The sequence below is a fragment of the Rhinoraja longicauda genome, chromosome 4 (assembly GCF_053455715.1).
Source record: "Rhinoraja longicauda isolate Sanriku21f chromosome 4, sRhiLon1.1, whole genome shotgun sequence".
In the NCBI taxonomy this organism is placed as follows: Eukaryota; Metazoa; Chordata; class Chondrichthyes; order Rajiformes; family Arhynchobatidae; genus Rhinoraja; species Rhinoraja longicauda.
This window is the reverse complement of record NC_135956.1, coordinates 58430307-58457423: the sequence shown is the minus strand read 5'-3', so window position 1 is coordinate 58457423 and position 27117 is coordinate 58430307. Positions and strand designations below refer to the sequence as shown.

At 43.5% G+C, this 27117-nt stretch overlaps 1 protein-coding gene across 1 annotated transcript in view; it reads right to left on the bottom strand.

The window, feature by feature from the left end:
- The window catches only part of dok6 (docking protein 6), a 328109-nt gene extending 303332 nt beyond the window's left edge, over window positions 1–24777 (bottom strand). The window contains exon 1 of the mRNA XM_078397809.1: window positions 24591–24777. Within this exon, the coding sequence (XP_078253935.1) occupies window positions 24591–24656 (66 nt within the window). The 5' untranslated portion in view covers window positions 24657–24777. The remainder of the gene's footprint in view (window positions 1–24590) is intronic.
- Window positions 24778–27117: the final 2340 nt, after the last annotated feature.

The window sequence follows — 27117 nt, the reverse complement described above, 5'->3', positions numbered from 1 at the left end:
TGACACTAGGAATAATCTGTAATTACTACCCTTACGATCTTACTTTTATAACCTCTCGCCTTACTCTGCATGTTTATTCTGCAGGATCTCGTCCTTTTACCTCTCCAAGTTGTTGATACCAATGTGCATAATGACCTCTGGCTGCTCACCCTCCCCTGTGTTAATATTGTGCAACCACTCAGAGACATTCTTGACCCTGGCACTTGGAGGGCAGCACACCATCCTGATGTTTAGTTTACAGCCACATAATCTCCTGACTGAATATTAGAGTCATGCAGCAGGGAATGATACACCCAGACAGCAGGGTGTCAGGGGTTGTGGGGAGTACACAGGAGAATGGGGATAGAAGGGAGAGATAGATCAGCCATGATTGAATTGCAGAGTACACTCGATGGGCTGAATGGCCCAATTCTGCACCTATCACTTATGAACTTATGGAAACAGGCCCTTTGGCCCAACTTGTCCATGTCAACCAAGAAGCCCCAACTAGGCTATTCCTGCATTTGTCCCATACCCCTTTAAACCTTTCCCATGTACCTGTGCAAATGTTTTTTAAATGTTATGATTGTACATGCCTCAACTACTTCCTCTGGCAGCTTATTCCATATAACCACTACCCTGTGTGAAAATGTCTCCTCCCAGGTCTCTTAAATCTCCCCACCCCCTCCCCCTCACCTTAAATCTATGCTCTCTAGTGCTTTATTCCCCTACCCTGGAAGGAAAAGACTGCTTTCACTCCATCCATTCCTTTCATGATTTTATACGTCTGCAAGATGACCCCCTCAGCTGCAATTGATAAAGTCCTACCCTGCCCAATCTCCCTACATCTCAGAATCAAATCCCAGGAAAATCCTCATAAATATTCTCTGCGCTTTTCCACCTTAATGGCTTCTTTCCTTTAGCAGTGTGACCAAAACAGAAGATAATACATCAAGTGCGGCCTCACCTACATCCTGTATAACTATAACATAATGTCCCAACTTCTATACCCAATTCCCCAACAGATGAAGGTCAACATGTTAAAAAGCCTTCTTTACCATCCTATCTACATGCAACATTACTTTCCAGAAGGTATCACAAAATGCTGAAGTAACTCAGCAGGTCAGGCAGCATCTAGGAGAGAAGGAATGGGTGACGTTTCGGGTCGAGACCCTTCTTCAGACTGATGCGAAGGGTCAGTCTGACGTCAGTCACATCAGTCTGAAGATGGGTCTCGACCCGAAATGTCACCCATTCCTTTTCTCCTAGATGCTGCCTGACCTGCTGAGTTACTCCAGCATTTTGTGATACCTTCGATTTGTACCAGCATCTGCAGTTATTTTCCTACATTACATTCCAGAAAGCATTTACTGTTGGAAAAACTAAAAATGAACAGCATCAATGATAAGCAAATAAGTCAGCAAATTCTGGGAATAACAGATATGCTGCTTGTTGTTGAATACTTTACATTACTGGATAGTTTGTTTCACAAAAATGACATCTTGCTCCTCACCTCCCTGTTGCTTCCAAGAACTTGGACTTTTCTTTAATCGCAAGAAGTTATAGCTGGTAAGTAAAAGTACAAGTAGCATTTTAACATTACTACAATAATTGAAACATCACCTGTCCATTCTCTTCACATATGCTGCCTAACCCAGTAAATTCCTCCAGGCCTCTGTTTTGCCCAACAACTTCTGGCGCATTATTTCATTTTTTGGCCCATCATATCTATGCCAATAACAGAAAAATCCCATTCCTACTCCAATTTTCCCTGTAATCTATTCTCCCCACCATCGACTTATACCCAATTAACTTCCCAGTTAGCATGTCTTTGAACCAGAGCATTCACAACCCATGTAGTCACAGGGAGAAGAGTTCTTCCTAAAATTGCAAGAAGAATTCAGTGAGTCAGGCAGCACATCTGTGGAGGGAATAGACATGCAATATTTTCAAGTCAAGACCCTGCCACAGCGTGAAGAATGTCACGACTTAAAATGTTACCCCCCGCAAAATGTCTATTCCCTCCACAGATGCTGCCTGACCCGCTGAGTTCTCCAGCACTATGTTTTGCCAAACAACTTTTTGCTTATTATTTCATGGTTATCATCTCCCTCCTTGGATTTCCCCATACAACTTAATTCAACCTCCACAATGCCCAGTTCTCATTCAAAGCAATGAAAAAGAAACACAGTTCGGAGAGGAGCCAATTTAGGCAGCATTAGTTCTTGGTGAAAATCCATCCCCTATAACTAGTTAGAGGGAGAAAAAAAATAAAACAATCAAGGAAGCATCTCAGGGTTGGAAATGAAGACAAATTTATCAAGGAATAAAATAGACATTGTGACTATTGAAGTGTTTCAAAATGAGAAAAAGACCCGTTCAAAAATAGCAAGCAAACCCCTTTGCGGCAAAAATTAAAACGGCAAGTTTCTCAACAAGTGCAAAACTTGTATACTTTTACTGCCGCTTCCTGATTGCTATCTTATGCTCTTGACAGCCAGGCGATGCACCTACTCATGTTTGCCACCAAGAAAACCCGTTGTAGCAAGGCTCTGCACCAGCAATTGCCCAAGCCTCCACAAAAGCAGGGCTAGGATGTCTGAACTTTTATATTGCTCAGAACAAATTCTAAGGACAGCTCATCGCCAGGTTACCAACATCCGACTTATGGACACCCCACACATACAAATGTTGGGAGACTGGCGAGATGGATGGGGATTGATTTTCTGGCTGCTGCAAAACCGGAAGTATCTTCTGCCAGGTGGGAAGATGCCATTTCCGTGTGTCTTCACTCCCCATGCATACTTTGCATCGCTTTCCCCCACCTGCAACAATTGGGGTCGGGCCAGTGGAGCCTCGGAGCGCTGAGCAGACTCACTCACCGAGTCAGTGACGCTGGCTAGTAGCTGCTCTTCCCTTGCCTGTTCACACACCTATAATTGCCGTCTCTGTAATCCCTTCTCACACAATTTTTGTGCATTTCCAACTTAACAGTTTGGATTTCGAAAAGTTCACTGGAATAGAGTCTTGTCATAACCTGGGGACTTCGTGTGCAATTTTTGATAAACCACTGAGTAACAATTCATGATCATTCACAAGATGTCAAAGGTATCAAGAAGACAAAATAATCATCTGTCTTCAACCCTGTAACTATCCGTTAACATGAGAACCACTGGCTCTTGGACCACATTAATTAATAACAATAAAACTGGATTTAGTATTCTCAACTGAAGCCACAACCTTCAATCTTAAAAGCCCAACTATGGAGACAAATGTACAGAGACACAAGAGACTGCAGGTGCTGGAATCTTGAGCACAAAAAAACAAAATATGCCAGAGGAACTCAGCAGATCAGGCAGTATCTGTGGAGGGAAATGGACCGATGACATTTCAGGTCAAGATCCTCCAAAATGTGTGTTATGATTGCATTCAATGGATTTTCTAATGGCCAAGATATTTCATATGAACATTGGTCCACAGAATTTGGTCTCCAGGATGTAAAGATACAAGTAAAACTGGGTTAAATGCAAGAATGGTAAGGATATATTTTAAAAGAGGCAGGGAGCTTCAGGAAGGTATTACAAGGATTTGGGGCCCGTACTATTGAACCATGGGCCTTTCCTGTGAAGCATGGAGGACAAATAGATGGCCAGATTTTGAGAGGAGAAACCTCAGCAGATTGAAAGGGAGTTCAATACATCAAAAACATTAGAAAACAGAGGCATTTGCAGAAATCTAAACTATTGCAGGTCAGCGCCAATAATGAGAGTTAAGAGAGAACAGAGGACCTTTTGCACAAAATACTGTTCAGAACAGTGAATTTCCTCCTTCTATCATGTTTAAGCATGAAATGGAAAGAAGCAACTTCACTACACAAAACGCCTCCAAACAAATATTCCCTTGCGGAGACCACAGAGGGGGTGGTTTTAAAGAAAAATGCCCACAACCATTTTCTTATTGGAGGCTCAGGTGGAATACATTGATGGCCTTTGGGGGAAGAGATTTGTTTGACATTTGGTCATGCAATACACAAGAGATTGTTGGCAATGGGCACTGAAATGGAAATTGTTTTATGTATTTACATCCTTCATCTTAATGAGCACATTTTTTAAAGAATGAGATCAAGCAACATCAATTTAATGGCCCACAATTTCCACATAAAAGCCATCCTTGTGCACAATTCCCTTCATAAACACAAAAAAACCTTCATGAAGTGCTTGATATTCCTGACATATCCCAAATCAAAGTCATATCAGGATTATTAGCAAATGAAGCAATAAACAAATATAAAAAACATACTGCAAACTGTAGCACACCTTGCATACAGGGAGGAGTTGGCTGCGCCTAACGGCTGCGGCTCTCTGGCAGTCTGTTGTCTTTTTTTCTTTTTTTTTGTTTGTGTCGGTGTTGGGATGGTTTTTGTTTCTGTTTTTGGCTGTGTATGTGTGGTGGGGGTGTGTGGTGGGGGTGTGGGGTGGGGTGGGGGGGTGGGGCGGGGGGAAACCTTTATTTTATTAGGTCTCTTCCCCGGGGCGCGGCTCGGCTGCGGGCCTTAACATTGCCGGCGCAGCTCGGCTGCGGGACGTTTCAGTGCCCGGTGCGGCTCGGCTGCGGGCCTTAACATTGCCGGCGCAGCTCGGCTGCGGGACGTTTCAGTGCCCGGTGCGGCTCGGCTGCGGGCCTTAACATTGCCGGCGCAGCTCGGCTGCGGGACGTTTCAGTGCCCGGTGCGGCTCGGCTGCGGGCCTTAACATTGCCGGCGCAGCTCGGCTGCGGGACGTTTCAGTGCCCGGTGCGGCTCGGCTGCGGGCCTTAACATTGCCGGCGCAGCTCGGCCGCGGGACGTTTCAGTGCCCGGTGCGGCTCGGCCGCTGGACTTAACATCGCCCGGTGCGGCCGCGGGACGTTTCAGTGCCCGGTGCGGCTCGGCCGCTGGACTTAACATCGCCCGGTGTGGCCGCGGGACGTTTCAGTGCCCGGTGTGGCCGCGGGACGTTTCAGTGCCCGGTGCGGCTCGGCCGCTGGACTTAACATCGCCCGGTGTGGCCGCGGGACGTTTCAGTGCCCGGTGCGGCTTGGCCGCTGGACTTAACATCGTCAGCGCTGTTCGGCCGCGGGACGTTTCAGTGCCCGGTGCGGCTCGGCCGTTGGACTTAACATCGCCCGGTGTGGCCGCGGGACGTTTCGGTGCCCGGGGCGGCTCGGCCGGGGGGCCTTCCATCCCCTTGCGGGGGCTGTGCGTGTCGTTTGCCTCGGTAGGGGTCGAGCTGCCTGTCCGTGGGTGCGGGGGGAAGAGAGGGGAAGTTTTGTTGCCTCCATCACAGTGAGGGGGTGTTTGGAGTCACTGTGATGGATGTTTGTGTTGGGGTCGGGTGTCCTGTGTTCTTTTCTTTTTGCTGTATTTTGTGTGACTGCTGAAATTTCGCTCGGTGTTGTGCCGAGTGACAATAAAGTGTTGTTATGTTATGTTATGTTATGTTATGTTATACCGATTGGGATTCAACACTACTTTAATCATGGAGCAAAATTTCATTAGATCATGCCAAGTTTGGCCATTGATCCCCAGAGGTATTCACGGCATTTGGTTGTTGAATGATTATAAACCTGTTATAAGGAGTATGTTCTATTCAACATGGAAACTGGGGGATTGCTGATAGATTTTGATTTGCCGATTGGTCTGTTCATGGCCAGAATCACCTCCACCAGCTTCAGCACTCTTGATAAATAAGTCAGTTCTCCATTTCTACAAACCAAGGCCTCATCGCCAACATATTCCAAAACTGCTGCTGCAAGTGGTAATTGACAGCACCTTTTCTGACGGTTACAAGGGTATTGGCTCCTGTCTTTCCCATCAATGGTAAGTGTGAGACTGTACACATGGTGCAAGCACCATATTGGCTCCCATCTGACTTCTGCTTCTGAGTTAGAAGGGAGGTCAGATGGGAGCCAATATGGTGCTTGCACCATATGTACAGTCTCACACTTACCATTGATGGGAACGACAGGTCAATATTGGATTACCCTTGTTACCGTCAGAAAAGGTGCTGTCAATTACCACTTTGATAAGAGCTGTGTAATTATGAATGCAGGGATCTGGTCCTCACTGAGAGAATTCAAAAATGAAATTGAAAAAATAGGCATGGATTTGGAAGGCAACATCTTAGTCTTCGGTGGGAAGAGGGAGGTTTTACCTGGGCTGGTAACATGCAACGAATGAGACTTTTTTCTGGCAAGAACAACTGCGACAGCTTCTAAGCAATGTTAAACCATCCGAAAGGCCACCGTTAACAATATCCGTCAAAAATGCATGGGGATTTGCCTGGGCTGCCCATATGATCTCTTCAACAGCAAGAAAAAAAGCTAGCTGATAGAGTCAACATCAGTTCCATTTACCAGCATCAAATGGATGCCGGCATCTCCTTCAACTCGCAACCATTAAATCAAGAAATACGAGTAGTCCATTCAGCCCTTCATGCCTGTTCCTCAAATCTTCATCTCAATCCCTTGGACTTACATCCAAGATTCCAGCTCAAAGTAACCTCAGTATCAGTTTTCCACTGCCCATCTCCCTGTCTCTCTCCATTCCCTTGATAAATAAGTTTAAGATTCTCAGTAACTGAATGTTCTCTTGGATAGTGAATTAACTACTCTCTGACTGAAGAAAATTCTTCTCATATCTAGCTTCATTAGTCAGCCTCTTATCATGAGACTGCCACGCCCAAGTCTAAACATCACAGATCAGAGAAAACATCACCACTGCATCTTAGCCAGCAGCATTTTGAAATGGAAATACGAATACTCAGCAGCTTTGGCAACATCAGTGGAGAAAAGGAAAAAAAGAGCCAGATGCTATAGTTTGATAATCTTTCATTAGAACTAGCCAGTCCTAACATGAAAATCGGAAAATTTAAATTGTTGACAAAGAACTGTACATGCTGTAATCTTGAGTAAAAGAGCTTGAGTAACTTGGCAGGTCAGGCAACATCTGTGGAAGGAATACATAGCTCCTGATCCAAAACATCGCTACCTTCAGACTAAATTGGTGTTCATTGCTGAGTCAGAAAACAGTAACACGCCTAAATGGAAGCTGACCCGATGTTCCTTGAACTTACTTAAGTTTTGGCAGAGTATAAGAGGTCAAAGGTAGTGGGATTAGGGTGGAGAATTAAAGCTTAGGATCCTCTTTTGAGAACTAAACAGAGGTCTTCTGCTAAGAAATTACCCAATCGCCATTTTGTTTTCCAATCACACTGGGGCACTGAAGGCAGTATGCTGGACTAAAAAAGCCCAAGTGAATTGCGGTGACATCTGGAATTATGGTCCAAGTGGTGAGGGCCAAGAGGCAGATGTTGCATTGCCTATAATTGAGGGGGTTAGTGTCGTGGGAAAAGGAGTGCTTTTATTATTTTGCATCTGGGCATCAATGGTAATGGCCATAAATGCTGGCCTTATCAAGGTAGTGATGATGATATATAACATATAACATATAACAACTACAGCATGGAAACAGGCCTGTCCGGCCCTACCAGTCCACGCCGACCATTCTCCCTGACCTAGTCTCATCTACCTGCACTCAGACCATAACCCTCTAATCCCCTCTTATCCATATACCTATCCAATTTACTCTTAAATAATAAAATCGAGCCAGCCTCCACCACTTCCACCGGAAGCCCATTCCATACAGCCACAACCCTCTGAGTAAAGAAGTTCCCCCTTATGTTACCCCTAAACCTTTGTCCCTCAATTCTGAAGCTATGTCCCCTTGTTGGAATCTTCCCCACTCTCAAAGGGAAAAGCCTACCCACGTCAACTCTGTCCGTCCCTCTCAAAATTTTAAAAACCTCTATCAAGTCCCCCCTCAACCTTCTACGCTCCAAAGAATAAAGACCCAACCTGTTCAACCTCTCTCTGTAGCCTAAGTGCTGAAACCCAGGCAACATTCTAGTAAATCTCCTCTGTACCCTCTCCATTTTGTCGACATCCTTCCTATAATTTCGCGACCAGAACTGCACACCATACTCCAGATTCGGCCTCACCAATGCCCTGTACAATTTCAACATTACATCCCAACTTCTATACTCTATGCTCTGATTTATAAAGGCAAGCATACCAAACGCCTTCTTCACCACCCTATCCACATGAGATTCCACCTTCAGGGAACAATGCACAGTTATTCCCAGATCCCTCTGTTCCACTGCATTCCTCAATTCCCTACCATTTACCCTGTACGTCCTATTTTGATTTGTCCTACCAAAATGCAGCACCTCACACTTATCAGCATTAAACTCCATCTGCCATCTTTCAGCCCACCCTTCCAAAAGGCCCAAGTCTCTCTGTAGACTTTGAAAATCTACCTCACTATCAACTACTCCACCTATCTTAGTATCATCTGCATATTTACTAATCCAATTTGCCACACCATCATCCAGATCATTAATGTAAATGACAAACAACAGTGGACCCAACACAGATCCTTGGGGCACTCCACTAGACACTGGCCTCCAACCTGACATACAATTGTCAACCGTTACCCTCTGGTATCTCCCATTCAACCATTGTTGAATCCATCTTGCAACCTCACTATTAATACCCAACGATTTAACCTTCTTAATCAACCTTCCATGTGGAACCTTGTCAAATGCCTTACTGAAGTCCATATAGACAACATCCACAGCCTTGCCCTTATCAATTTCCCTGGTAACCTCTTCAAAAAATTCAAGAAGATTAGTCAAACATGACCTTCCAGGCACAAATCCATGTTGACTGTTTCTAATCAGGCCTTGATTATCCAAATAATTATATATATTGTCCCTAAGTATCTTTTCCATTAATTTTCCCACCACAGACGTCAAACTAATAGGTCTATAATTGCTAGGTTTACTTTTAGAACCTTTTTTAAACAAAGGCACAACATGCGCAATGCGCCAATCTTCCGGCACCATCCCTGTTTCTAATGACGTTTGAAATATTTCCGTCATAGCCCCTGCTATTTCTGCACTAACTTCCCTCAATGTCCTAGGGAATATCCTATCAGGACCTGGAGACTTATCCACTTTTATATTCTTCAAAAGTGTCCGTACCTCCTCTTCTTTAATCCTCCTAATTTCCATTACTACTCTACTTGTTTCGCTTACCTCACATAATTCAATATCCTTCTCCTCGGTAAATACCGAAGAAAAGAAATTGTTTAATATCTCCCCCATTTCTTCCGGCTCAGCACATAGCTGTCCACTCTGACTCTCTAATGGACCAATTTTATCCCTCACTATCCTTTTGCTATTGACATATCTGTAGAACCCCTTGGGGTTTACTTTTACATTACTTGCCAAAGCAGCCTCATATCTTTTTTTCGCTTTTCTAATTTCCTTTTTAAGATTCCTTTTACATTCTTTATATTCCTCAAGAACCTCATTTACTCCCTGCCGCTTATATTTATTGTATATCTCCCTCTTTTTCCGAACCAAGTGTCCAATTTCCCTGGAAAACCACGGCTCTTTCAAATTATTATTCTTTCCTTTCCACCGAACAGGGACATAAAGACTCTGTACTCTCAAAATTTCACCTTTAAATATCCTCCATTTCTCTATTATATCCTTTTCATAAAACAACAATTTCCATTTCACTCCTTTTAAATCCTTTCTCATCTCCTCAAAATTAGCCTTTCTCCAATCCAAAATCTCAACCCTTGGTCCAGATTTGACCTTCTCCATAATGATATTGAAACTAATGGCATTATGATCACTAGACCCAAAGTGCTCCTCAACACATACCTCCGTCACCTGACCCATCTCATTTCCTAACAGGAGGTCCAACACTGCCCCTTCTCTGGTAGGCACCTCTACGTATTGCTGCAAAAAACTATCCTGCACACATTTTACAAACTCCAAACCATCCAGCCCTTTAACATAATGTGTTTCCCAGTCTATATACGGAAAATTGAAATCACCCACAATCACCACTCTGTGCTTACTACTAATATCTGCTATCTCCTTACATATTTGCTCTTCCAATTCTCGTTCCCTATTTGGCGGTCTATAATACACCCCTATAAGTGTTTCTAAACCTTTCTCATTTCTGAGTTCCACACAAACAGCCTCCTTAATCGAGCCTTCTAGTCTGTCCTGCCAAAGCACTGCTGTGATATCCTCCCTGACAAGCAATGCAACACCCCCACCTCTTGCCCCTCCAATTCTATCACATCTGAAACAATGAAATCCTGGAATATTTAATTGCCAATCGCAACCCTCCTGCAACCATGTTTCACTGATCGCCACAACATCATACTTCCAGATGTCAATCCAGGCTCTAAGCTCATCCACCTTTCTTACAATGCTCCTAGCATTAAAATATACACATTTAAGGGACCCATCATTTCTTATTCTCAGTTTATTTCTTTTCCCTTCTTTCTCTCCTACATATTGGGTCTGAGTGTTTCCCTTTTCTGCCTCCTGCCTCACACACTGCCTATTAGCTATCTGTGTTTGAGTCCCTCCCCCCAACCGTACTAGTTTAAAGTCTCCGCAGTTATTTTAGCAAATCTCCCCGCCAGGATATTGGTTCCCCTCGGGTTCAGATGCAACCCATCCTTTTTGTACAGGTCATACTTCCCCCAGAAGAGGTCCCAATGATCCAGAAACTTGAAACCCTGCTCCCTGCACCAGTTCCTCAGCCACGTATTTATCCTCCACCTCACTCCATTCCTATTCTCACTATCGCGTGGCACAGGCAGTAAGCCTGAGATTATTACTTTGGAAGTCCTTTTTTTTAACTCTCTTCCTAGCCCCCTGAATTCTCAGGACCTCTTCCCTTATCCTACCTATATTGTTGGTACCTATATGTACCACGACCTCTGGCTCCTCTCCCTCCCCTTTCAGGATATCCTGGACACGCTCAGACACATCCCGGACACCGGCACCAGGGAGGCAAACCACCATCCGGGTCTCCCGACTGCGTCCACAGAAACGCCTATCTGACCCCCTCACTATAGAGTCCCCTATTACTACTGCTCTCCTCTTCCTTTCCCTACCCTTCTGAGCAACAGGGCCGGACTCCTTGCCAGAGGCCCGGGCACCGTCGTTGCCCCCAGGTAGGCTGTCCCCCCCAACAGTACTTAAACAGGAGTACTTATTTCCAAGGGGTACAGCCACCGGGGTACTCCCTAGTCCCTGCCTCTGTTCCTTGCCCCCCCTAACAGTGACCCACTTGTCTACCTCCCGTGGTCTAGGAGTGACCACCTCTCTGTAACTCCTATCTATAACCTCCTCACTCTCCCTGATCAGACGGAGGTCATCAATCTGCCGCTCCAGGTTCCTAATACGGTCCCTTAGGAGCCCCATCTCGTCACACCTGGCGCAGATGTGGATGTCTGGAAGACTATCAGACTCCCAGATTCCCCACATCCGACACCCAGAACAAAAAACTGCCCTGGCAGTCATACTCTCCAAACAAAGCCCCGCGCTCGGTTACTAAACCTACCGCCCGGCCGCTACTCCAACCGCTCCAACCGCCCACCCAAAAGAACTGAGTGATCTCCTGGAAGAGGCGAAAAACCGGATAAAAAACCCAGGCCATTTTGGGGAAAAATCCGGGAAATTCCTCTCCGACCCCAAGCTAGGCGATCGAAACTAGTCCGGGAGATCACACAGGTCTTACTCCTTACTATCCCCACACAATCCCCACACACTACTTCCCAAGCAACACAGCTTGGTGCTGCTTGCTGCTGCTTGCTACTGCTGCTGCTTGCTGCTGCTACTGCTGCTTGCTGCTGCTGCTACTGATGATTGCTGCTGCTGAGTGTTCTTGAATTACTGCAAACATTTTTGGTGAAAGTAGTCCCAGTGTAACCCAGACGCCAAAACCCAGAAGACAGACTGACAATATACTTGTAAAGCAAAAGGCATGCAACTTGGAGAGGAATCTGTAGATGGCAGTCCTCTGATGCACTTGCTGTCCTAAGTGGAGGTAGAGGCTGCAGTTTATGCAGATAATTACTGCACATTTTGTTGTTGGAAGAGGAAACCAAAGGAGCTGCGACCAAAGTCCCTACAAAACAGTGAGAGAAGAAGGTGTGTCTAATGATGGCTGAACAAGGTAGCAACTACAGATGGTGACCTGTTGAATACTGAAACTGGGGTAGGAGAGATTAAGGGCATTACACCTATACACACTATTCCACATGCAGTCTCCCCAAAGCTGCACGGAATGTCAGTCTGTGCTAGCAATAAACTCAAAACACCATTGCCTTTTTAACCTTTTACTGTATCTGCATGTTAATGTGCCATGAGTAATGTACAAAATCCAAATCTCTAAAAATCCAAATATTACTGTCCCTCACCATTTACAGTGACCTTTTTTTCTACCCAAGTGAAACAGATATTTTCTGCATTGTAGCCTACTTGGTCTCTTCAATATTGTTAATATACTGTAGACACAACAATGCAGCCAAATTGTTACAACTTTTCAAACAAAAAGTGACTTGTTTATTCTTAGTTTTCTGTCCATTTAACCAGCCCCGTCTATTACCCTCTGCCGACATGCAGTAAATTTAATAATCTCAAAGGCTGCCCGAAAATCCAAATGCACTACAGCCACAGTTTCATCCTCAGCTATTCTGGCAGCTGCAACCTCATTGCAAGAGGATTTGTCAATGATAATTTCCCTCCAGGACGTCCCCATTTATTCTGCTGAATTCAGACTATGAATGTCAAACTAACTGTTTAATAGATTCATGTTTTCACTTGTTTCTATATTATATTCCTCAACTTGGGAGGGGAGTGGTTTACATTTGCTAATATTTTTTAATCCTCGGATGGGGAAAGGTGGCAAGTTGGTGCCGATAGATGCAAATAATTCATAATTAACAGGGGAAAGGTTTGCCGTAACAGTCAGACTGGTAGAGCATAAAATGTTAATATCATTGAACTCCACACTCATTCCAGATCTGTAGTTTCAATGTGCATTTCTAGCTAACTGATGGATTTATACATTAAACAGATTTTAAATGGCTTTCAATCATTTGTTGCAACAGACATAGAGTCATGCGAAGAACTTGTTAAAACAATGTCGAAAGAGGCATCGCAGAGAAACATCGGAAATTTGGAGTTATAAATGTTCCAGACAAAAAAAAAAACAATCGCCAGAACTATTCATCATTTTTCTCAGTCCCTTTAAAGCAGTTTCCCTTCCATTTAATGGCAACAAGAAGGAAAAAAAAGTTTGACTTTCTTCGTAAGTATTGCTTTGGAGGTTTAACTGGCAAACTCTGCTACCAATCAGCCATGAATGTCAGTTTTCCCGAGTGGGATTCCAACTATTGCCTCAGCATTGAAAGGCTATGAATACCAACAATAGTGATAAGAATGTTACATTAACAATTGAGAGGTCAAGTTGTCCAGCATTCCAGCTGTTACTGTCAAACAGTAAAGTAGCAGCCAGAGGGATACTGAAGGCAGTTGTGGAAAATAAGAGCCCACCAGTTGGAATAATTTATTAGCATAGTGAGCAGATTAATTAAAGGACAAGAACAAAGAATGAAAATAAAAAGATTCTTCTAGATTGGCTGGTCTTTTCGGTCAGGTGTCTCAAAGATCTTGAACAAACTCCTCAGTTATTTGCAACAGATCCCAAATGACTGGAAACTTGCAAGATATCCAAGCTTTTGTATCTTACAGCGTTTACTGATCAAAGTTAAGGAGCCAGTACAATAATGAGCAACAGGATAACAACAGCTAAACAAACGGACAGGAACAAGGCAGTTTAGTCTGGTATGAAGAAATGCAAGATTATTCGCTTGCTAAGCAGAGCAGAAAAAGAAAATATAATTGATAATCTAATAAATATTAGCTTACAGGAGAAATGCTGGTTGATAAACTGCTACCAGTAAGAACTTAGGAAGGCAAATAGTATGGTAATGCTTTAACAAAGGGTTTGGCGTACAGGAACAAAGATGATGCAATGTAACAGGATTCAGCCAGACCACACCTGGAGTAGGTGCCGTTTAACCCTCCAAACCAGGGAAAGTATTCTTGCTTTGGGATGTAGTACAGTCTTGCAATTTTAATCTTTGAGTATGGAGTATGCTGTTTCATTTCAGGTCCTCACATTGTGATTCTATCTGACAGCAGAGTCATGTGGCGGGCCTTGTGAAGTTGAAGTTATGCAGAAAATGCACATTTGCCATGAGAAGTAGCATAGTTTGGTGTCAAGGATAGCAAGCTGCCAAAGCCCAAAAATGTAGTAAAATCAGTCATTTCTACGGATGGCATGGAATCATTGTCTCATTCTTTCCCAGTACAAACACTGCGTCATGTAATTAAAGGACTGCAAAATAGACATGTAGCAAAAAGTATCAAAGTGAATTTAAAGAATATGAAAATATCAACAATTGAGCTCTCCTTACCCATTACAATGCTCTGTGCAAAGAGAAGTTGGCATGCCGATTTAAAGTAAACATTTCCTACTCTCAGTCTGAAGAAGGATCTCGACCCGGAACGTCACCTATTCCTTTTCTTCAGAGATGCTATCTGACCCGTTGAGTTTCTCCATCTTTGTGTCCGCCTCCTATTCCTATACTGACCTCTGTCCTGGGCCTCCTCCACTGTCAGAGTGAGGTCCAATGCAAATTGGACAAACAGCATATTTCGCTTGGATGACTTACAACCCAGCTGTATGAATATTGATTTCTCCAACTTCAAGTATCCCTTGCCTTCCCTTTCTTTCCATTCCTCCCCCACCCTAGATCTCGGATTAGTTTCACTGCCCTCCTGATTAATTTTTCTTTGATAAGGTCCCAAAGAAGACTAATGGGCAAAATTAGAGCACATGGTATTGGGGGTAGGGTACTGACATGGATATAAAATTGGTTAGCCGACAGGAAACAAAGAGTAGGGATTAACTGGTCCCTTTCAGAATGGCAGGCAGTAAATAGTGGGGTACCGAAGGCTCGCTGTTGGGACCGCAGCCATTTACAATATACATTAATGACTTAGATGAAGTGATCAAAAGTAACATTAGCAGATTTGCAGATGACACAAAGCTGGGTGGTAGGGTGAACTGTGAGGAGGACGCTATGAGGATGCAGAGTGACTTGGACAATAGACAATAGACAATAGGTGCAGGAGTAGGCCATTCGGCCCTTCGAGCCAGCAACGGAGATGAGGAAAAACTTTTTCACTCAGAGAGTTGGGAATCTGTGGAATTCTCTGCCTCAGAGGACAGTGGAGGTCAATTTTCTGGATGCTTTCATGAGAGGTAAAGATAGCGGAGTCAAGGGATATGGGGAGAAAGCAGGAACGGGGTACTGATTGTGGATGATCAGCCATGATCACAGTGAATGGTGGTGCTGGCGCGGGCCGAATGGCCTACTCCTGCACCTATTGTCTATTGTCCGATTGTATGCGTCCTTGTCACCTTCCCCTCAGCTAACAATGAACCATTTTACATTTCCTTGATCAGCATCTGCTTTGATCTGTCATTTTCACACCTTACCCTTCCATATTTCTGTCTTCCTCTCCCCTGACTCTCAGTCAGAAGAAGGGTCTCGACCTGAAACATCACCCATTCCTTCTATCCAGAGATGCTGCCTGTCCCACTGAATTACTCCAGCATTTTGTGTCTATCTTTGGTATAAACCAGCATCTCCAGTTCCTTCCTACACATGGAATGGTGTTTGGAAACAACAAATTTTTAACTATTTAGTTCTTTTATCACTAGTAATAGATCACGTTACTCAAGCTATACAAGATCCATAAGTTAGCAAACCCCACCCTGGTGACATCAAGGATAGGCAATCCTTCCATCACAGATTGAGAAATACAATCAAGCATGGAGTTCCAAGCAGAGCACCACTGCAAATGGTGGAAGTAAAAAGTAATAGAAGTTATATATAAAATGCTGATAATATGGACGGTGTTGAAAATATGATAATGAACAGATATTAAAAAGGGACAAAATTTGGCCCATATGGATGAAGAACTGAAACCATTCCATAATCATTGCATGAATTATCATCTTGTTAGCTGGAATGAATCACTTTGCATCATAGACCACTAATACTACTGTAAAGACAAATGATTTTAAAGCAACTTTATACTGAACATTCAGTAATAAATCACCGTGAAAGCAATTGCCAGCAGATTTATTTACTGGCCTTGTTTTAACAGTGAATATAATCATGAATAAGAAAATGCAAGATTTGGCAAAGCTGTCAAAACAAAACAAAAAAGGTTTTTAGTCAGGACCATGGCCCAAGATGCATTTTACAAAAAGTCACAAGACTACAAAAAGGAAATGATCAATTTCCTTATCCCCATTGGTAATCACTCAAAATGGACCGAAGAGAAACAGGGGTTTTCATACCATTACAGAACACTATTAATAAGTTGAAATCAATATATGCACTTCTGATACTTTACTCACAACTGAAAGGCACAGATTTGCTACTGGTACGGTAATGGTTTATTAGTGTCACATGGACAGAGATAGTGAAAGAAATGTTTTGCAGGTAGATCATCCATAGAGGATCACAGTCAAACCATGTAGAAATATAGATGTACTTTCTAAGCCCACACAGCAAGTTGAGCTAACTCAAGCAGCAGATAGGAACCAGAATGCAGGTTTGCAAATTGAAGAGATATTTGGATGAAGCTGGTGACAAAATTCTGAAGTATTCACATAGATCAAATGATTGCTTTATTTGCAGTTGATATTCATTCAGTGAATATTGATGTTACTTGAACTGCGCCGATAAAAAAAAATGTTTGTGACTGCATGCATGCTAGTAATAAAAGTATAACATTGAGAGGCATAGATTGGGTAGATAGTCAGAAACATTTAACCACCCTGGACCTAGATTATGCTGACGGCCTTGCTGAGGCAGCTCGAAGTATAGATGGAATCAATGGAAGGGAGCTTACTTTGCGTGATGGTCTGGGCTACGTCTATAACTGCAATTTTTTACTGGCTTGGAGGGAACTGTTCCCAAACCATGCTGTGATGCATCCCGATAATATGTTTTATATGGTGCATCTGTAGAAGTTGGTAAGGGTTGTTGGGGGCATGCTGAACTTCCTAAACCTTCTAAGGAAGTAGAGGCATTGGTGTGCTTTCTTTACCATTGCTTCAATGTGGGTGTTCCAAGACAAATTCCTGCTGATGTTTACTCCTAAGAACTTGAAGCTTTCAACTATCTCTAGTTCTGCACCATCAATGCATATTAGGGTGTGTGTACTGCTTTGCTTCCTGAAGTCAATCACAATATCCTTTGTCTTGCTGACATTGAGGGAGAGTTTATTGTTTTGGCACCAGGTTATGAGGTTCTCAATCTCCTTCCTGTACTCCATCTCATCATTATTTGATACCTGGCCACTATGGTCTGTGAACAAGTAATGAATGAATGAATGAATAAGTTTATTGGCCAAGTATGTGCATATACAAGGAATGTGCCTTGGTACTCCACACTGTTGAATTGGTATTTAGTTGTACAGTCATGTTCTATCTGTTCCTCCAATGTAACCAGAGGATCTAAACTCTAAAGTCAGTAGTTAGAAAAAGTATCCAAAGAGATCATTTAAATCCTTTTTTTTAAATTGAAAAAACAGGATTGGACACACGTTTTGCCTCAAAGTTGAGGTAGATGTAGTACATCAATTAGCCTGACCATCGTTAATCTAGAGTGTAAAAACTCAGTTTGATAAGATAATAAAATATATAATTTACTGACAAAGTAGACACAAAATAAAATACTTGCAACATGTGCATGTTTTTCACTCAAAATATTAAACCAATTCCAGCAGGCAATGTTCAAGCCACTTATAAGCTTTGCAGACAAAAAAGGTTATTTTAATCAATGAACAATTTATAGATTGCTTTTAATGTAGCAAAATCTTTTCCAGGTGCACATTAAGTTTGCCCAATATTTGCATCCCCTTTGGAGATAAGAACCATACAGTCAGGCTGCCAGCAATACAAGTTTCAAGAAGTTTGCAAAGATGGATAGCTCTCCAACTTTCCCTCCCTCCCTGTAGGGAAGCAGCCGATATTCTTTTTGGCACCTCTCTGCATTGGCATGGCTGAACCTGCAGATGAGCGCAGCCAGAAGCCCATCCTACAATTCCGCAGCATGCAGAGACAGAATCAATCATCGGCGATGTCTTCAAAAATATTCCAAAATTTGCTGAAGTATCATTATTGCTCATATTGGAACTGTTGATGTTCATACATTTTGCTTCAATAGATCAAACCAAACTTTTTTGCATCCAAATCAGTAAAAACCTGATATGCTTCTGTCGAGCAATGTTTAACTACGAGAGAGTCAGGTTAGGGAGGTACGTTTGCTTTGACTCGAGGGAGAGTTAATTGTCTAAAAGTGTCTAAAACTGAAGCATTAGGTAGGGAGAGGCAGACCCTGCTTCATTTAGCAAAGAGCTCGACAAGTGATGTGGTGCTGAGGCTCTACAAGGCGCTGGTAAGGTCACATTTGGAATATTGTGAGCAGTTTTGGGCCCCGTATCTGAGGAAGGATGTGCTGGCTCTGGAGAGGGTCCAGAGGAGGTTTACAAGAACGATCCCAGGAATGAGTGGGTTAACCTATGATGAGCGTTTGTCGGCACTGGGCCTGTACTCGCTGGAGTTTAGAAGAATGAGGGGGGACCTCATTGAAACGTACAGAATAGTGAAAGGCCTGGATAGAGTGGATGTGGAGAGGATGTTCCAATAGTGAGAGAGTCTAGGACTATAGGTCACAGCCTCAGAATTAAAGGACATTCTTTTAAGGAGGAGATGTAGAGAAATTTCTTTAGTCAGAGGGTGATGAATCTGTGGCATTCTTTGCCATAGAAGGCTGTGGAGGCCAAGTCAAAGGGTATTTTTAAGGCAGTGATAGATGGATTCTTGATCAGTACGGGTGTCAGAGGTAATGGGGAGAGGGCAGGAGAATGGGGATAGGAGGGAGAGACAGATCAGCCATGATTGAATGGCGGTGTAGACTCGATGGGCCGAATGGCCTAATTCTACTCCTTTAACTTATGAACTTATAAACATTTTCACTCAGAGAGTTGTAAATCTGTGGAATTCTCTGCCTCCAAAGGCAGTGGAGGCCAATTCTCTGGATGCTTCAAGAGAGAGTTAAATAGAGATCTTAATGATAGCAGAGTCAAGGGGTATGGGGAGAGGGCAGGAACGGGTTACTGATTGTGGATGATCAGCCATGATCACATTGAATGGCGGTGCTGGCTCAAAGGGCCAAATGGCCTACTCCTGCAGCTATTGTCTATTGTCTGTGTGTACAACATCCAGTCATTGACAGGGCAAGAAGGCACCTTTAGGGAGTGCACAATTCAAGCACCAATTAAACAAAACACCTTTTACTCACAAAGCTTCTCAGTTAAAATTAATGCTTGTTGCAGAAGATTTACAGTATTGTTTTAAATCCAGGGCTGCATTCGATAGCGAATTAATTCTTCAGAAGAGTAGATTCTGCAAAGAATAACCCAATTCTGTCATAGGAAAGGTTAGCTTTAACAAAGATTTGATCTTGTCAAGAGTTCAGAATGAATAAATACTTGGGTACAACAGTAGGCAAACAAGATTACGCTTGGCAATTTGTGATCAAGATTGTATGGTATTTGCTCTCAGTACTTCACAGTGCATCAGTTCCCCAAAAGGATGCAATTCCCTTGCATAATTTTAACACTGCCCTCCCAAAATTCAGGCTACTAACGAGGCTGCAGCTCTGTGATACTAGAGGCCCCCCAAATGCTTCATCAAATCAATCACGATGAAGACTTATGGTCTTCAACATACTATTTAACTGTGGAATGCATCATCATCAGGCCCGATCCTCACCTTGTCTGACATTCATAAGATGTGTTCCCGTCATTTCCTCAGATGAAGGTCGCACAGATTAAAATTGAACCAGGAAATTACTGGGAAGGTGCACAAAATCTGCAAAAGGGATAGTGCTGGTGAACCCACAGAGACAATGTTGCCAGATAGAATACAATCTGGGAAAATGCGAGATAAGAAGGGGAGAAAAGCAGAATTTTGTTTGAATGGAGGGAGAATGCTGCCATAAAACACAGAATAAACTTGCAGAAACAGCAAGTAATTTGAATGGGAAAAAGAATGGTGGACTTGCAATTGTGTAGAAATACAAGGGTTTAGTTTAGATTAGAAATATAGTGTGCAAACAGGCCCTTCGACCAGCGATTACCCAGACACTAGATCTATCTTATACACTAGGGACAATTTACAGAAGCCAATTAACTGATAAACCTGCACGTCTTTGGAACATGGGAGAGAACCCACACGGTCACAGGGAGAATGTACAAACTCCATACAGACAGCACCCAAAGTCAGGATTGAACCCAGGTCTATGGCGCTGTCAGGGTGCAACTCTACCACTGCGCCACCCCTAGTTGGAAAGGCATGTTGCAATACCTTAGGACAGCGGTCTCCAAACTGTGGCCCGTGGGCCACATCCGGCCCGCCACGAGATTTTATCCAGCCCGCAAGCACGTTCCGTGCTGCGGGTTCTGTGGTAGCGTGGGAACTTTTTTTTAGAGGCCTATATGAATGGTGGTGTATCATCACGTGTGCACCGTACAGTGGAATTATTTTATCGTAGATCACACGTGCACGAGTCACCACCATATTTTGGCGCCGTTTACAAAAAGTCCAAAGTCCGGTCCGTGCGCTGGATGTACTAGAGCAGCTCCCGATCCAGGCGAGCCCCAGGCTGCTGCAGGGCCTCCTCCGTCACCCTAAGGACGGCTGGCTCGGCCCGTCGATGACTTCCCTCTCCTCGCCCGACCATTTGTGTGTCCTGGGGGAAAGGCCTTCTGCAGCCGACCTTGCAGCTGCTGGAGATGTTACCCCTCTCCTACTGGCCCACTCATCGTGCCCGTCGTCGCCAGCAGCTCCCTCCTCCTCGGTTCTCCGGTCTTCAGGGCCGATCTCGGCAGTTTCCGAACTTACACGTCAAGTAGCCTCTCAAGTTGAGGGCTTGTATGCAGCTGCCGACTTAATAATAATTTTATATTTTAATGATTTCTTAGCGGAGTGCCCACCCGTGAGTCACTGCGACGGTGACACACATGTGGTCACTCTCCCATTATATATATTTCTATACTGTCTGCATGCCCACTGGTGGTCACTGTATTTTTTTCTGTTTTATAAATAATTGTATACCTACGGTGTGTATATATATATATATATATATACCAATACTTCAAGCTCTTTTTAAAAATGGAATATTATTTATTTGTTGCCATATAAATCTCATTAAATTTATAAAACTGTCATTTCTTTATTTTTTCCTACGGTCTGCAAAAATGTGCCAAATATATAATGTGGCCCTCATGCTGAAAAGTTTGGAGGCTCCTGCTCCAGGATATATGCAACACCACACTTTGTGCTGCAAACATACATACATACACACATGAGAATTAGAAGCAGAATGAAGCCATTTAACCTTGCAAGCTTGTTTCATCATTCATCGGGCTCCTGGCTAATTTTCTACCTCAATTTCATTCTCCTGCATGATCCTCAGATCTCTCAATTCCCTTAATATCAAGAAATCAGTTCATCTCTGTTTTGAATAAGATGGAGATGATTCATCTTTGCTACAGCCATTTCTTTCAAATTCTGAGATGCAAATCATTGGCTTTCAATTTCATTCACCTCCTTAGTACTTTAAAAAAAAATAATACCAATTGCCTTCCAATCCTCATTCTTGCATAAACCTTGATCCTCCAGAATTTCTGGCAGGTTTGTTGTCCCTCCTGTGCTGACAGACACATTGATTAATTTATCTGCTATTTTCTCATTCCCCCTTTCAAATGCAGGAACTATTCATTCACTCAATGGAGGGATGTTTTTGTATTGGACACGGTTCAAAATGTTCTCTTATATTGATTTCTGGGATGAAGGGCCCCACATGAAATGTTGAGTTCATGCTCATTAGAATTCACATAAATGAGAGGTGGTCCTATTGCAACACAAAATTCAGAGACGGACTTGATCAAGTAGATGCTGAGAGGATATTTCAGTTCAGACCTAGGGGGAGTACAGTTTCAGCACAAGGAGTTGCCCATTTAAACCTAAGCCAAAAGAAAAAATATATATTTTCTTAGGGAAACATGGATTTTAGAAACTTCCTATCCCAGACTGCTGTGGAGTTTGCCAATGTTTTGTTCAAGGACAGATTTTCTTCCCCAGAAGGGGGGGGGGGGAGAGCCAGGTTCTAGCCATGTTCTAACACAGTGGCAGAGCATGGTCAAGTTTTGTAAAAGGCACATATCTGCTTTTATTTCTTATGTTCTCACATTCTTACTTACAGCATAAACTCACCAAGTCACCCTTTTATACAAACTAAAATCATATTCATCAAATTGAGGTGTATTCTGAATAGAAAATAAAAGAGAGACTGAGTATTACCTAAAGAAGGAATTTAATTAAAAAGCCAAATAGCCATTGAAGCAATGGAACAACATAGACTAATTCCAGACCTGTTTTCATCACCAATAAACTGCCTCACTTTCCTTTACAGTTGCAACCACTAATGCTGAAAGACATTATTTATAGCAGTCCTGCCAATACTGTTTCAGTCACATAATTTGTGATTTGTAAAAAGTATGATTCTATGGAAAGCCACCTAGATGTTTCAGGATGTCTCAGAAATCTGATGCCATTTTAGATCCTACCACTCCCAAGAAGCAGACAAAACACAAATCACCCTCACACCCCCTTTCAAAGGGGTGGTAGCAGTCTGCAACTCTTCATAAATGTAGAAATCAAAGAAAAATAATAAAACTAGAGTGCACATTATGAAATAGTTTCAACTCAGTTTCAAACCAGTCTTAAAATTGGTTTAAATAAAATGCTCTTAAATGTCATTTAGATGTACATACAAGTAATCCGTCACGATAAACTATGTTCTGCACCAGTTTTTTTGAGCTAGTGTCTAATCGGGAGAGTGATGACTAAGAATTAGGAGTAATAATTTTAGGCAATCTGCTTTTGACCGATTGCTTCCACAGCATTGTTTTCCCCTCAGTAGTAGTTAGAAAACACAAGCTTCTTTCTCCTTTCAGATGCTTGTTCCCAGATTTGCATCTCCTCCCCTTTTCAGGACAATGCTGCAATCCACTGCCCAAGGCAGCACAGATGTAACGACACTTTCTCACTTTACGCCACAATCCTTTGCAAATTGAAGTCTTACACATATTACAAGGCATTGACCCGCACAGCATAAACAGAGCCAAAGTCGCAGTTAGCTGGATACATGAGCGTGTGCCACGTTCCTTTGGGCAACATAGGACATTTCGCACACAATCAGAGCGAGTGGAAATGTATTCAAGCTGCAATTCCCCTGTCACCAGAAAAATCAGAGCAAGCAAACGAAGCTTCCTGTGAAAACACACCATTCTATCAATCCCAACCATGATTCATTCCTGTTCAGCTCAGACTGTGCTAGCATCACAAACTGCACAATTATTTATTGCTTTACTGGAGGTGTATATGGCAGTGAAGCTAGCAGATAAGTCCAAATGGCCTCTTGAACCTACTTTAAGGGTTTGACATGGATGGAAATAGAAAAGACAATATTAAAATTTTAAAAAGTTAACCTTCTTTAAACTGTTACAACTTTAGATGTCTGTTAGTGCCAACAGTTCCTGAAGCTACAGTAATAAAGAACCTTGTTGCCTATAGTATTCCAATACAACAGATGAGTGCAATGAATACACTCAAGTCTGTGTTCAATAGCTCGTCTGCTGTGACTCTCCTGAAACAACACATGCCTTTTTACCAGTAAGACTCAGCAGTTCAATGCGACACATTTGGAAGGGTAGCAGATAACTAGGTATGCTGCATATGTAAACAACGTTTAATGGAAGCAAAGTGCTGACACACTTTTAAACAAAAACACAAAATCCTAATTTGGCATTGTCAGTAAAACATGATCCCTACATATTTAGTTAAAACCAACTTTGGCATCGGATTCAATTTATTTCATCCACGAGATGACTTCACTGAGAGGCACATTGCACTGAAGCAGTCAAGTGGTTATGTGGCAAAACAGTATCAAAATTATTCATTATTAATTATTTTTGATGTCACTAAATTCTTGCAGGATGCACCGAATTTGAAATCTTAGCTGCTCCAATGTAGGTAGACGAAACCCCAGAAGGGCGACAAATTAGCAGACACCTACAGCAATCGGGTGGAATTTCCACCATTTAAAAAAAAATCATTCAGAGCTACCTGTAACTTTATTTATTTTTTTCCTCTCCATAAAACACGTCTAACAATACATTAAAACACCTGAACAGGACAACCTATATATGTCAATTTCCTCAGTCAGAAACTCCGCACTGTCAGTGGGGAAACGGACCGAGTCTGACAGTTGTGAAGACACGCTGATAAAAAGGAAAGTTCGTTACACCAGCCCCGGTTTAATATATACACTGAAAGCAACCTGGCTGCTTTTGTTTTGAACAGGCAGTTTTAGCTCCAGCTGTTGCAGCCCATCCACACCCACCTAGACTGTCTCCCCTGTATCAATTTTGCTTTAACCAGCTGTTAACAAGCATTGTCATCGGATTTCTACTCACCCCCAGTTTTCGGCTCCGGATTTTCACATAGCCCTGCTTCACTATGTCATTAAAATTTGAAGCCATGGTTGGTGTCGCTTTTCCTCCCCGCTGCTGAGCAAGTCCCCTTTCAGCTGGGAGCCTCTTTTTCCCCCCCCTCCCGGCAGCTAGCTCCACGTTTGAGCTCTCGAGTGTGCGCTAAACCTTCTCCTCCTGTTTCTATTCAACCGGCTCCAAGGCTCATTCCATCTCAACGGGGAGACGGAGCGTGTCACCTGATTTATTCCCAACTCCGCTTCCTGGATCACACCATCCCCGGTTGTCAAAGGGGGTTTGCTTCACAGCTCTCTCTCTCTCTCTGGAGATGCTCTCTCTCTCTCTCTCTCTCTCTCTCTCTGCTCAGCTAGACGGAGCGTAAATCGTCAACTCTTCACCAGATTATCAAATTTTTTTAAAAAAATAGAGAGCACGTACACTGGTCTTGCTTGAAGCTGGTGACTTTTATTTCAATGCATTAGAAATGTTGCCGGAAAACGTGTCGTGTTATCGAGTGCAAGATTTGGATGGCACTGTGTGTGTGTGTGTGTGTGTGTGTGTGTGTGTGTGATATGGGCAGCATTATGTATTAGGTAAAGCCAAATGTGGGTTAAATGTAACAGCTCCCACAAACGGGTACAGGCAGGGTAGTGTGATGCACGGTCATCTATCTCACTGTGTGTGATTGCAAACCAAGTATGTGCGTCTGATTTCGTCCGTGCCCAGCCGATGAGCCGGGTCGATGAGCTGGGTGTTTCAGTAGGCGAGCGGCTCGCTTCGCTTAAAGCTGGTCTGGTCTGCGCCCTCTTAAAGGGGAGGCGCACTGGCTGGACTAGGAGCTGGCCATTGCCCTACAAGCAAACCTCATCCACGAAACAACGGCACGATGCTGGACGCTAAGACTTTCAGAGGTTGTATTGGGAGGGAGGAAGGGAGGGGAGGGGTACGGCGAAGAAGGTGTGACATTTGAGAGGTCTCCTGCTACGCACAGTAGAGCCATGAGTCCCTTCAGATGGAAGGCAAAGAGAACTGATATCCATGGAGACTGGTGCCAAGAGTCATCGCTCAGTGCCCTGCAGTGCCCTGCATGCAATGCCGCAGGAGGATTACAGAGATAGATGGAGTCGTACAGCACAGACACAAGTCCTTCAGCCAAGCACCCATTTACACTAATCCTACACTAATCCGATTTCATTCTCTCCACACTCCCATCAACTCTCCCAGGTCTGACCAGCTACACACAAGGACTGTTTACAGTGCCCTAATAACCTATCAAGCCATTACTCTTTGGAAGGTAGGAGGAAATCGGATATCGAAGAAATCCAAATGGTCACCTGGTGAAAATGGAAACTTTACACAGACACCTTTTACAATATAGACAATAGACAATAGGTGCAGGAGGAGGCCATTCGGCCCTTCGAGCCAGCACCACCATTCAATGTGATCATGGCTGATCATTCTCAATCAGTACCCCGTTCCTGCCTTCTCCCCATACCCCCTGACTCCGCTATCCTTAAGAGCTCTATCCAGCTCTCTCTTGAATGCATTCAGAAAATTGGCCTCCACTGCCTTCTGAGGCAGAGAATTCCACAGATTCACAACTCTCTGACTGAAAACGTTTTTCCTCATCTCAGTTCTAAATGGCCTACCCCTTATTCTTAAACTGTGGCCCCTTGTTCTGGACTCCCCCAACATTGGGAACATGTTTCCTGCCTCTAACGTGTCCAACCCCTTAATAATCTTATACGTTTCGATAAGATCTCCTCTCATCCTTCTAAATTCCAGTGTATACAAGCCTAGTCACTCCAGTCCTTCAACATATGACAGTCCGCCATTCCGGGAATTAACCTAGTAAACCCACGCTGCACACCCAGTGGTATAATGGTGCGTTTATTGTCACGTGTGCAAACGCACAGTGAAATTGTTATCTTACATGCAGTCCAGTAAAGTGTTGCCGTATCTAAGCACATCCCCGATTGTCAAAGTGAAATAATATAGAAATAGTCTACTGAGCCCGCATGCAAGAGACGTTATGTTCACTGTACCTCGGTACACATGACAATAAACTAAACTCAACTGAATAAACTGAACTGAACTGAATGTTCTGGCACCATGTTCAAAGTCCTGTCCATGCTCTTGATCTTATGAGTGGTGCCTGATCCAGGCAAGCCCCTGGCTACAGCGGGCCTCCAGCCATCGCCTTCACTGGATGCAACATCTCTCTTCTCGCCCGTCCACATTTATGCACCTCCCGCCGCAGACTTTTAGGGTTAGATCCCATAGATAGACACAAAATGCTGGAGTAACTCAGCGGGACAGGCAGCACCTCTGGAGAGAAGGAATGGGTGATGTTTTGCGTCGAGACTCTTCTTCAGGCCAGACCCCGATCCCTCCTACCAGCCTTGCTCCACACCCGTTGCATCTGGTCTTCAGGGGACAAGCAAGGGCCGGCTCAGCGCCCTCCCCCCTGCAGATCACAGTCCGCCAGGTCTTACGCTCAGCCGCGGGTGGT